The sequence below is a fragment of the Metopolophium dirhodum genome, chromosome 6, assembly GCF_019925205.1.
Source record: "Metopolophium dirhodum isolate CAU chromosome 6, ASM1992520v1, whole genome shotgun sequence".
Classification (NCBI taxonomy): Eukaryota; Metazoa; Arthropoda; class Insecta; order Hemiptera; family Aphididae; genus Metopolophium; species Metopolophium dirhodum.
The window spans coordinates 12,449,744-12,462,918 of NC_083565.1; the positions used below are offsets into that span (position 1 = coordinate 12,449,744).

The 13,175-nt window shown below is 26.3% G+C and overlaps 2 protein-coding genes across 4 annotated transcripts; one reads left to right on the plus strand and one right to left on the minus strand.

Annotated features, from left to right (window-relative positions):
- Positions 1 to 1,229: 1,229 nt before the first annotated feature.
- On the minus strand, positions 1,230 to 2,527 carry LOC132946538 (CCAAT/enhancer-binding protein gamma). Its single transcript, XM_061016585.1, has 4 exons — positions 2,369 to 2,527; positions 1,927 to 2,068; positions 1,697 to 1,853; positions 1,230 to 1,639 (listed from the first exon to the last, which is right to left on the minus strand). Exons 2-4 carry the CDS (start codon positions 2,035 to 2,037, stop codon positions 1,530 to 1,532), a joined length of 378 nt encoding a protein of 125 aa, XP_060872568.1. The 5' UTR covers positions 2,038 to 2,068; positions 2,369 to 2,527; the 3' UTR covers positions 1,230 to 1,529.
- A 218-nt stretch (positions 2,528 to 2,745) lies between these two features.
- On the plus strand, positions 2,746 to 10,964 carry LOC132946536 (tyrosine-protein phosphatase non-receptor type 2). Of its 3 annotated transcripts, none has more exons than XM_061016583.1 (10): positions 2,746 to 2,829; positions 2,964 to 3,005; positions 3,074 to 3,178; positions 5,087 to 5,248; positions 6,428 to 6,562; positions 6,633 to 6,760; positions 6,817 to 7,042; positions 7,106 to 7,264; positions 8,481 to 8,731; positions 8,807 to 10,507. In XM_061016583.1, exons 3-10 carry the CDS (start codon positions 3,092 to 3,094, stop codon positions 9,045 to 9,047), a joined length of 1,389 nt encoding a protein of 462 aa, XP_060872566.1. In that variant the 5' UTR covers positions 2,746 to 2,829; positions 2,964 to 3,005; positions 3,074 to 3,091; the 3' UTR covers positions 9,048 to 10,507. The 3 variants fall into 3 exon arrangements, with proteins under 3 accessions (XP_060872566.1, XP_060872567.1, XP_060872565.1); XM_061016584.1 differs by lacking the exon at positions 2,746 to 2,829 and adding an exon at positions 10,540 to 10,964 and having other exon boundaries at positions 2,836 to 3,005; positions 8,807 to 8,950; XM_061016582.1 differs by lacking the exon at positions 2,746 to 2,829 and having other exon boundaries at positions 2,836 to 3,005.
- Positions 10,965 to 13,175: the final 2,211 nt, after the last annotated feature.

Here is a 13,175-nt window from a genome sequence, read left to right on the forward strand (position 1 = left end):
GTATATAATGTCTCTCAATGTCTAATTATTTAAAATAACCGTCAGTATTAAAATAAAGTTTACATAAATCCCCTCTTCTTCAATAATTCTTTCATGTATGAAGAAAACATACCTAATACTTATTATGTAACTTTTTATAAGGTCATATCAATGCCATCACAAGTAAGGATACAATTTTAGTAATTTAAGTATTAAGATGTAATTACACATCTATAATATTCTCTTCATTAAAATTGTTGCTATAAAAATTTAAAATGTGTCATCAAAATATTGTCCTATGTTAACATTAAATTATTGACCAATAATTGTTATTGTGTACTAACTAATTAATTATCATACATTATAAATGTGTTCTATCATTTAAACTTGAAGTTATTATTAATGGATTAATATATAATTTTAAACTTTAATTTAATCAACCAGATAGTATACTCCACTTTAAATTTCACAATAGGTCAATAATCAACATATTTACACATCAAATGTTTTAAATAATATGTGGAACCTATTTTTTTCTCTCAACATAATATACAATACAAATAAATAACTGATATCAGTTCACCGTCCTCTTAATTGCATAAAGAAAAACACTTTTAAAAATATTTATATTATATTATTGTAAGTGTTGATATTTATTCTATGGTATTTATACTATTTTAAAGTTCAACAATAAGTGTTTATGTTGCAATTAATCAATTGAATATAACTTATAGTTCATTATTTTTAGGAAAAATGTTGCTTCACTATAATAGGCTATAAGGTTACTATCTCTTTCTTTTTAATAAATAAAACATATATTACTATAAGCCGATTGATAAAAGTTGACCTATGACACAAGCATTAAAAAAATATATTCACTCGAGCACTGAAGAATCAGATGTACAGTAGTGCGATAAAAAAATATTTAACTTTACATACTGATATGTTAGTATAAGGTCTTGCATCATAATAATCATTATTGGAGAATGATAGTTGTTGAACCAATCTTTTATTAAAACAGTTAAGTCATTATTATAAAAGTAAAACTGAACAAATTTTTTGAGAAACTGTCAAAATAAATAATATGTTTATAGACCAGGACATAAGTTTACTTATTAAGACAAAATAAGAACAACAAGGAATTACTAATCAACATGACAACTCGATCTTCATAATATTGTTGTATGAACTTAAAACTGTCCCCATTTGTCACCGCGGGCTACTTTATGTTGAAATCAAAACTCATAATAGTTACACATATTAAACATTCATTCAATATTTTTTTTCTTCAAATTGTACAGTTGTTTGAAAAAATAAATATAAATATTGCACAACATACACACAAGTGAACAAACATTAATGAAATCGTTACAAAAAACAATTTAAGCTATTTAAAATCCATAACCTAATCAATATTAATAAATAAATATTTTCTTGAGTATGGGACAAAAATATTTAAAAAAATATTAAATCAATATGACTCATAATATTATTTTTACTTATAAGTTATAAAATATGCTGTGCCCATAAAATAAAAAATTATATTATACTTATGATGAAGATTGAGATTTTGTTAAATCATTATCCAATATGTCTGAAGTAGTGTCGCTCAATAATGTCTTAAGGTCAACAGATTTGGGAAGTTCAATTTGTGATGTTCCTAAAACATAATGAAAAAAATCAATTTAAGTTTTATGAGTTTGTTATTAAATCTTACCAGCTTGTGCCATGAATAGTTCTTTTAAAAATCCTAGTTCTTTACTTAAGAGTTTAATTTTTTCTTCAAGCATATCATTCTCAGTTTTTAATTGGTTCACACGTTGCAATGTCTGTTGTGTGCGCATTCTACTTTTAACTCGACTTCTTTTAACTGCCTGACAAATTAAATATAAATTACATCAATAAACACACAGAAAACTATGTATAATACAAAAATTTTAAAAATACCTGATTGTTCTTGTCTCGTTTGCGTCGATAGTCGTCTTCACTGCTATCGCCTTCATCCCGTAACACGGCTGATAGAGCCATGTTTTTATTTTCTTTATTTTTACGAGCCATACACCGCGACACACGCACACTCTAAGTAATTCTAAAAACCAGTGTTAACAATAAATTACTAAATGTTACAGTAAGAGTGAGACGCCAATGTCGCAGTGGTAAAAAACCTTAAAAAAATCGTTGCGAAATCAAAATAATTGTTTAGAGAATAAAATGGCAATTATTGTAATTTCGAGGACACGGGAGAGAAACGTGTATAGATGTCTCTAGGACACTATTGTGTATTAATTATTGGGTCATTGACAATATATTACACAGTATATGTATATATACGTTGTACTCAGACGGCCGAGCAATGTCAAACTGGATTAAGTCCGGCGATCACACTTACTCGAACAGAGCACCCGAATACCCGATGTCTGTCGGAGAACCGAATCCGGTGTTGCGAAAATGAATGGATTTTGCAATTGAATAAATTTGCACCGACTCACGAAATATTATTACTATTATTAATACGACGTTAGATAGAACGATACCGTTATGCAACAATAATAATAATGTAAAATTACAGATAACGGAGGCCCTTATCTTATCGGCGCAATGTTTATTTTGTCCGTTTTCGAACGCGCACCACAGAATTCCGTGGTCGAAGCGCGGTCGTTGTGCGGTTGTAGATATCAGCACGGAATACCCGGTATCAGCGTCGGACCATCCAATAGAACAAAACGTCAGTGAATATTCGCGTTGGTTATTTCGTCCTACGTGGTGGTTCACACTGATGATAACAATCACGAATGTAATTTATTGCAGAATGTCGTGATAAAAAATGAATACCTACTACAACTATATTAGGTATATTGATTGCAGTTTTTAGTTATGAACTGCAATTTACTATTTAGTAAATTTGTGTACGATTTTTTATAATATTATATTTTAATAATATATATTTTTATTTGTTATATAAATTTGTATATTTTGTGTTTAAGTATTAATAGTTTTGTGTAGATTCCTCATTGATTTCCAATCAGGTACATATTTATTGTTTGCTTAAGACTTGAAAAAATTCAGAAGTCAAAAATTTGCATTTTGTTTAAAGATTTATCAAGAAGTCAACATGCATACCGATCAACAAGTGAAAAAAAGGTTACGCGATGAATTTAACGACATAGAATCGAAGAATATGTGGAACATTACATTCAGAGTAAGTAAATTTAATGGTTGTAGATTTAGTAGGTTTGTACCTATGTTTGTACTGTAAATAATATAATGTCTCAATGTGTTAGCACTATATTCTATTTATTTGATTTTATAAATAATGAATTGGATTGTTTAATCTGAAAAATTAAGTTAATATAGTATTTTATTTAATGCTGTATCCGTACACTAATAACATAAGTTATATTCATTATAGTTTTGTAGATTAATACTTACTATGCAAAATAAACATTAAAAAAATGTTAATCGTGCATTTTAAACTAAATATAAAACCGTTATGCACAAACCTTTTTAATAACATGGCGTTTTGGTAATATAGGTATTTATTTCTTACCAATAATTTCAAAAAAAAATATAAATTGAGAGGATATAGCCCCCCCCTAAAAATTCAACCAAATGTCCGCCCTATGCATAGGATAAAAACAGTTTTGGACCGGCTCTGTACTTAACGTTCTATCAAGAGCCAAATATGAATGGTGTACGATTACACCATATTCCAGAACAGAGCTAACAACAGGACAAGTGAGAAATAACTAGTGCAAATTAATTTGAATTATTTGTAATTTTATTAGGTAGCATTAAAGTATGTTTTGAAAAATTAAAAAATGCATTAATAATTTTTTTCAATTAAATAAATTCAAAAACTTTGTTATTATTTTTAAGAAATTAATAAAAATAATCATTTAAAAACTGTAGATCAAACATCCAATATTTAATATACCAAAAGTTGGAGGCCAAAAGTCCTATAGCTATATAATATCTCTTGGTGAAAAAATGTTCTGTTTACCAATTAATTTATGTTAAAAAAAAATAATACACCCAAATTTATTTGCTGGGTAAAAAAGCTTGAAAATTTAATACAATGCTAATATATTGTTTCAACGATATTTGAAAAATATTAAGAATTAGATATTCACTCGATTTCTGAAGTAGCGATTTTCTTGAAATTTATATCATGTTTATTTTATCAATTCCTCTACTTGATAAAATTATAATAAAATGTATTACATTTTCAATTCTTAGATTAAAATGTAATACAAGATTCTTCATAATTTCGTCTACCTTAATCTGCTTTATCAAAACAAAAAAAAATGTCTACAAGAAAGTCAAATTAAATATTTATGAGTGTTTGAAGTTCATATTTTTACATTATTAGATATTCACTCGATTTCTCATGTAGCGATTTTCTTATTTTGTTGAAATTTAAAAATTAAAAACTGTAGAGTGTACATACATAACAAATTCACTGAATGTTTATATTTTCATTTTCTATACACCATACAATTTTGAAAATATTTTAACTCATTTTGAACTATTAAGAGGATATTTTTTTTTTATAAGCATTTAAAGTTTGAATTTTGACGAAATTTATCAAATTGAAAATGAACAAATTATTTAGTAGTTAAAAATTTATAAAATGTTCACCTTTTATAGCTAAGGATTGAAAAATTTAAAACAGTGTTCTACGCAAATAGGTTATAATATATAAATTACTGTATTCACTAATTCACTATAATATCATCAAATATACTCGTTAATATCATAGGCTGTCAATCGTTTTTCTTAATCAATGATATTACATCATTGAATTCAAATTTAATACAATCCTTTACAGTGACCCAGTTGTAACCTATTGTACAGCAGAGCGACACCCACTTGCCAACTTTTTTGATTTTCATCTATTAAATTTGATTATTTTGCTTTTGATAATTTTTATTGAATCATATTGTAGTAATAATACTATAATATAATTTATTTATAATAATTTATAATAATATAACTAATTATTTTAATTATTAGTATGATAACAATTTTACTTTAATTAACTATCTTTTGAAATATCATAGCATTGGATTTAATAACTAAAGAATTATTTTATTTACTTATTTTTCAGTTTGTTGAAGTAGAAAGTTCAAAAATTAAAAAAACATCTGATGAAGCAAAGAAACCACAGAATAAGGCTCTAAATAGATATCAAGATGTCTCTCCTTATGATGAAACTAGAATTATCCTAAAAAGAGGAAATGTATCTTACATAAATGCCAATCTGGTACAAGTAAGAATAAGATTTATTGAAAACAATTTAAATTCAAGTACTAACTATTATCTGGAAATGGTTTCATTTAGTATTTAATTCTATACATTTTATATTTTTTTCAACAAGATGAGAGTAATCTCTTGGTTTACACCTTTACAGATAGATATTAATCGTACCTATTTAAAGTATATATAGAGGGTAGTCCACCTAGCATGAGCATAATACCTCTTTAATCCATCACCAAAGTATTTATTCAAATTCTGATTTTTAAAATGTATTACCTTGTTTTTATACTTAAAAACTACATTTCCAAATACTAAATTTTTTACCATTTTTCAGTCACAATTCTAACTTGTTTAGATTCATAATGGAGAGATAAATATAGTGGTTTTACAATGATGTGTGTTTTTTTTGTATTAGTTAACACCTTTGGAGCATAAAAAATGCTTTGATTTTTAACATTGAGAGTGGTTTTTGGTGGAAAAATTTGATGTTATTGGTACTTTGGGGGATCAGAAGTAAAATATTTCTTAATAATCAGAAAAAAACAAAATATAAATTAAGGAAACAGAATTTTTATACAGAGCCAGATTTTGATAAAATCAATATTGTTTTTTTGGTTGAATTCAAAAACAAATAACTGGATACTTGCTGCAATTGTCACTAAAATGTTTCATAATTTACTGTACATAGTATAATTTTCAAAAGTTTTTGAGCTATTTTTTATTCGTTAGAATTTTGACAAAAATCGTGACAAAATTTCAAAAATATGCAAATTATTTTGTATTTAAAATTCATATAAATTTTTCTATCTATATCTAAGATTTGAAAACGATAAATTAAAATACTAGTTTCTGTATTAAGTTTACTCGCGTTTTTAGTTTCTTCAGTAGTCTTATGATAATATGGCTCCTAAATGTCAACGATTAGTCCAATTTTGCAATATATGGTCTTTATTTTTTTATTGATAAAAACTGCCTCGGCAACTTAGGCCATTGGCTACATTATTTAATATTTTACATTGTTGTTACATTAAGGTGTAAATTATTACAATAGGCAAAAGCTTATGACTAATATAAATAGATTAAAAGGAAAGCAAAGAGAGACATATAAACTTAATAGTAAAACATTATAGGTAAATACAGGTAATAATAGGTAATACAAACGTTTTATATATTTTATTTTTTGTTTACATAGGTATGTAATTGTGAAAGGCAGTATATACTGACTCAAGGACCCTTAGAAAACAGCACTTCCCATTTTTGGCTCATGGTATGGGAACAAAATACCAAAGCCATCGTAATGTTAAACAAAGTTATCGAAAAGAAAAAAGTAAAACATTTAAACTATATTCCAATTAATTATTAAATTGGAATTATTAACATTATTATTTTTCCTTAAGCTTAAATGTCATCAATATTGGCCGAAGAAAAAAAAGGATAATGATAAATTTGTATGGAATGATGTTGGTTTATCTGTAGAATTTGTTTCTAAAATCAATCATGGATTTTATGCACTAAGTGTTTTAAAGTATAAATCAACCAATTCTCTTTGTTAAAAATATTACATTGATTTTTTTTCCTTAGGCTTAATGACTTAGATTCAGGAGAATCTCGTGAAATTTATCATTTCCATTATACTGATTGGCCAGATTTCGGAGTACCCAAAACTCCTACGCCTTTTTTACGTTTTCTCAGAGATGTTAGACGTAGTGGTAGTCTTGATCCATCTAACGGGCCAATTGTCATTCATTGTTCTGCAGGAATAGGACGTTCAGGAACATTTTGTTTAATAGATTCCTGCCTTATAAAAGTGAATAAATTAAATGAATAAATTCAAATTTAGTACATATAAAAAATTATATATTTAAAATAGATGAATACACCAGAAGGCTTAAACTATGTTCATATACGTACATTACTAGCGGAAATGAGAAAATGCCGATTGGGTCTTGTTCAGGCTCCAGAACAACTACGATTTGTTTACCAAAGTGTTATCGAAGCTCTTGATTCAGATTGGGAAGCAGATAATGAGGTAAATATTATTATTCAAAAAAATGTTATTTTATTTTTTGAAAGATTATGGTTAATCATATTTTTTAATATATTTATTTTTAAATTATTGCTCTTTCAACTATCTCAAACTTTATTTTTTCTTTATTATAATATAATAAAATGAATACATAATACTTAAATGTTTAACAGTTATGGAGTTGTAGAGGTTGAATGGCCTACTGTCATAAGTTACAGTGCATAGAAGTCTGGTGCCCTAATTGGGCTGAATAACCGTGGTTTTTATTTATTAAACAATTTAAAAAAAAGTATAGCCAGATAAGATGTACTAGTGCCATTAGGCATTAGCACTTCAATTGATGAACAATGAACTGGTGCCAAACATACTCATTGTTATATTATTTATTTATAAAATATTAATTTTATTGAATAGGTCCCACAAATGTATGCATTAAGTACCTACTTACATATTTTTACTTGGTTGTCCACAAAGTGCTTCGATACGATACAATTTTTTTTATTTCTCTTGTGAATTGGCAACTATGGCCATTAGCATTTTGTAGGACTGTTAGGGTTGGTTAAGGAATATGTTAGTGACCGAGGCCAGCTACTAAGCCATACTAGGCCCCATATAAGGCCCCAAATTTAAATAACATATTCACTCTCCTGTTAGTTTAACAAGTTCAAAAATTAAATTAACTGTTGCATTATTGAAAATTATTTTTAAATTATATAACGATAATATATAAAATCTATGTAATTCAAATAATATATTACAATTTTTGTGTTCAAAAATAATTTCTACATGAAAATAAATAGTTAATACTGAAACACATATCATGTTCAAAATTAGAGTGTGCACAAACAATAACATATTTGCATATTTGATAGCTTTTAGTGTATGAATTTACAGTTCTTATAAATGAAGAAATGAAAAAAAAATTTAGAACAATAGCTAATGATAAAGATTCACTTGATAAAATGACACCAAATAGCCATCAGAATTGTAATTTTAAATATTAGTTGGATAAAGATATCTGTTTTTTTGAAAATAAACTTTTAATTTGTATGTTTAAATGTTGATTCAAGCATACCAACATTTTAACCAACTAGTTCTAGGTTTTTTGGGTATATTATTTCTTAGAACAGTGGTCTGAATATCCCCCTCCCACCAAATTTGTAATGATTAGTTTTTAATCTGTTAATAACAATATATAATCTATATGTGTTTGTTTTAGGATAATTTACCTAGTCTAGATGGCTCACTATTGAATAATATAAGCGAATCAGACTGTGAAAGTAGTGATAGCGAACTAAGCAGTGAGGCACCCCCTTTACCGCCACCTCGTATGGAATCATTAAGGCAACAAGATGAAGATGACTATGATGATGAAGAATCATTAGTGTCAGAATCTGATAGTGATGAAAATGAATCAACCCCACCACCATTACCACCTCCCAGAGATCTCGATTTATCTAAACCTAATGAGTATGATATTTCATTAATAATGTTTAAAAAAATATTTGAAATAATGAATTTAATATTTTATTTGTTTTATTTTAGTTGTATGGAGACAACCAATACCAAAGATGAGCGCATTAAGAACAAAGTTGAAGGAGAGGCAGAAAAAACCAAAATTATGGCAGACAAATTAAAAATAATGAAGAGAAAACAAAAAGAGCAAGAAAAATGGGAACAAATCAAAAGGTCCTGGTTTTATCCATTGAGAAATTTAGGCATTGGAGTCTTAGCTCTAAGTGGTGGTGTAATGATTGTCGCATACTTGATGAATTATAAAAAATAACGTTTTTTAATTTAATTATTTAAACTCGGCTTTACAATTTACAAGGGCATTAATAGACATATTCAATGTTTGCTTTAATTTAAATATAATAAGAAGTGGTATTATAGATGACAACCAAATATTTATCAAAATAGCTATACTTCCATTTGAATAATTAAGACTGAAAATAAGCATTATGATAAAAAGTAATAAGAATAAAGCCAAATTTTTTCTTTGATTCTACCTTAGTTTTAATTTGTTTTATAATGATATAATACAATAAAATAACATGGAATTTTGTCTATAAAACAAATTAAAATTAACTTTGTGGATTGTAGACGTCGAGCTTTATAAACAACAAAAAATGTAAATAATTTCAAATGGCATAAATCATACCATTTAACTTTAATTTAGCCAGTAACACGTGTAAGTAAATAAATTATCTATTTTCTTAATGAATTAATTAAAATTAATCATTCCGTAAATTATATTATACTCTCTACACAATATTATTGAGTTGAATTAAGTTAACAGAGTATATATTTTAATAAAAATGTAAAATATCAGTCTACAATCACAAATTGTGGCAACGGAAAAAAAACTAACTAATATGACGTGTGTTCTCTTATTTTTTTTTTAGTTTAAAACTTTAAAAATTTAAATAAAAAGAAGAATAAGAAAAACTTTAATTTTTTATCTACATTTATTGTCCTTTGGTGTATTATTAGTTTCTTTTTTAATTATTGTTTTTGGAATATGGATGCTACTGTTAAGATAATTTTTACTTAAATTTGATATTTAATATTAATGTAACGTAATATTGTGAACATTGAACACAAAGAAAAGATTTATCAAAACATGTTAAAGATCGATTTTTAACTGAAACAAATTACTTATCTAATATTACTTAAAACTTATCCAAATATATAAATTATTTTTCATTGAATTTTGCTTGAGCTTAACTATACAAATGTTTTGTTTTTTTTTTCTACCCAAAAATGTAAAAAATTATTATTATTAATATCTAGTTTATAACTAAACAGTGTAACTAATATTAATAAGAAATAAGCAATTTAGGTTTAGGATATTCAATTATTTTTGTTAAGTATTTTAAAATGCAATGATAAATAGTAACTTAAATATTTTAAATTATATATTGATCAAATGTACTACTGTCAGAATATAAAAATTATCGAAAATAACTATTATTATTTTTATTACACTTATGTTAATTATCAATTTATAATTATTCTACTTAATAAGTGATTTTAATCATTTTATGGTAGGTAAATAATGTTTGCTCATACCGTAAAGACTGTTTAATTGCGTTTAAATTTCAACTAATTATAAAACAACTGAAATGTTGGCAATACAGATTTATTTATTTATGATTATGCTAGGTAAAAATTATACTATATGTTATACATTTTTATAATATTTAAATTTAATCAATACTTAATAAATACCTTGAATACAATTTAATGTTATAAAATGTTTTGTTTTACATTTCTAGGCACTGCAACAATGGAAAACAAAGTAAAAATAAATGAAATGGAGTCGTTTTCTTCACATTTCTTGAAAATATTTTATACACTTAAGAAAAATAAACACAAATAAAACTTTTTTTTGTCGCGAAAAAAAAGCCTAAAACATGTTTTTACCTTAAATATAATATACATAGTATTATATTAAATTAATATAACGAAGAAACAAGTTTTTAACACTTAATAAACTATATAATTATGTCACTAATATTTTTGACTTATTACATAAAATGATTTAAGGGTTTTTTGTAACTAAATCTTAATAATAGTAAATCTGAAAAAAATTGATGTGTGTTAGATAGAAGTAGTTTTAATAATTGTTTTTAAATTTTAGTTATTCTTTATTTTATAACTGTTACTGATCTTTGTACACAATAAAAACTAGATAATTAATGTAGTAGAAGATATTAATTATTAGGAAACGGTTTTTTTTTCTTACATATAATCTGAAGTTTAAATAATGTTTTATTAATTCTCTTACATAAGCGTTCAGTGGTTATTTGTCACCCGATACTCAGTACCTACCATTAATTTTAGGTGGTGCACCACCTTGAGGGGATTGCAAACGGTCAGTTATTTCAACCAAAATGTACTAATCTTTTGTCAATCATACCGATACACCTAGTAATGTGATTACACTTAAAAAGCGGTTTGAATTTAGTATTATAATTGATAAGGGAGGTTTTGAGTGTTCAACCGCCTACCTCTTGGTATTTTTTACCATATAAATAGATGTAATAATAATTAATAAAATATGTACATATATTCACAAGACCCACATACACTGTGAATTTGAAAATTGCCATTTTCGAACTCCTTAAAAACTGTCTATTTGCAATCCTATCAACAGGTGCAGAATATTAGCAGGCAAGTTTGGTAATTCACCAAAATTGAAACCATAACATGATTGTTTGCTTAAAGTTTGTACACAAGTCTATTGAAACTCATTTCATGTGGCTTAGAAACAAATTGTTGGTACCCAGATCGTAATATTAAGTAGCCAATTACTATATAAGAATTATTAAAAAAGGTGCTATAGTAGTACAACTAGTTTGAAAATAGTGTGATGATAATCCTGTAATCATTATAGTTCATGAAATTATATTAGATATTGGATTGTTTCTGTAACCCAGATGATATGGGTAGTAATGATATTGTTCTGGGAGATGGATCATTTTGTGGATAAATGTCAGATTGAATAAGATAAGTTTTCAATTAGGTTGAATTAATTTTTGCCGAAAAAATTTCATTGGAAAACTTCATTGTGTATATTATAAAATATAATAATATACTTTAAAAGTTTCATGTACCAACGAAAAACACTTTTAACTTTTACTTTAACAAAAAAATCACTAAAACTGTTATTGTTCATTTCAATATCTTATTTCATCCAAGTTTGAACTTAAAAAATATACAAAAAAACTGTTTGTGCAGTTTTTAGACTTTTTGGTTACAGTATGAATTGCTTATGAAAATCTTTATTCTACATTCTCAATCCTAAGCTATACAAATTGAACATTTTATAAATTTTTAGCTTCAAAAAAACTTGCAAATATCTAAGATTTTAATGAATTTTGTGAAAATTTTAAATTAATATGCTTATAAAAAAGTCAGAGCCTATGTATCTTTAATATTTTCAACTGCTATTATGACAACTTTTGAGGTACCTTGTATTAAATTTTTAAGTTTTTTGACATACCTAACTAAAAATTAAAATGTTATTGATATTTATAGAAAAAAAAACTGAAAAAAATTGAAGATGTCTATAAATAGCTTAAATCTTGGACAAAATTAACATATGGCGAAAATTTAAAGTATACGGCTATTAACTTTTGAGCTACACCAAAAAACAAAATTGGTTTTGCATAAAAACTTCAGGTTTTCCTTAATTTTTTTTTGTTTTTCTACATCATTCGAAACAATCGACAACAATGAATTCATTGTTCAGCTCAGAAACTAAAAAAGTTCTGGGGGGCTATCCCCATTATCCCCCAACATACTACGTCACGTACATTATACATTTATACTACCTACATGAGAAACGTGAATTAATTTTAATTTTTTATTGGTCTTAAGCCCGGCAACTGAGGATATGAGCTTGAAGGGAATGGCAGTCTCTCGCCGCGACTGTCCGAAAAGAAGTGCCGCCCGTGACCGAGGTTAGAACCGTCACTCCGTTCCCTGAAATATTTAATACTGTAATTTGCGATAATTCGAGAAAAAAACCATTTTAATATTATAAAATATGTATTACCTACATTCTTTCTTTATTTCAGTAGATTTTAGATTCTGAGCAATCTGAGCGGAGCGAAAGAATATATTGATTTTACAATGAGGTGTATTTTTTTGTGTCAGTAACATTTTGGATAGTAAAACTGCTCCGATTTTAGAGATCAACATCTTTTCTGGTAGAAAGGTGAATCTATAGTTAGTACTTTGTGGAGATAAAGATATGTTGAGTGTACTCCTTAATTCTTATTAAGTAAGTAACTAGTAAGTGGCAGTAAGTCACTGTAGGTACTGTATATAATAATTTTTATTAAAATTGAAAATTCCAAGTAATTTTAGAAAGCGTCAAGTAAAAGAAAAAAAGGTGGGTAAGTGG

Coding starts and splice junctions, on each gene's coding strand:
- LOC132946536 (XM_061016583.1), top strand. CDS start 3,092: ATGCATACCGATCAACAAGTGAAAAAAAGGTTACGCGATGAATTTAAC. Junction 7,043..7,105: donor TAGATTCCTGCCTTATAAAA/GTGAATAAATTA, acceptor TATTTAAAATAG/ATGAATACACCAGAAGGCTT. Junction 8,732..8,806: donor GATTTATCTAAACCTAATGA/GTATGATATTTC, acceptor GTTTTATTTTAG/TTGTATGGAGACAACCAATA.
- LOC132946538 (XM_061016585.1), bottom strand. CDS start 2,037: ATGGCTCGTAAAAATAAAGAAAATAAAAACATGGCTCTATCAGCCGTG. Junction 1,854..1,926: donor AACGAGACAAGAACAATCAG/GTATTTTTAAAA, acceptor TTAATTTGTCAG/GCAGTTAAAAGAAGTCGAGT. Junction 1,640..1,696: donor ACTATTCATGGCACAAGCTG/GTAAGATTTAAT, acceptor ATTATGTTTTAG/GAACATCACAAATTGAACTT.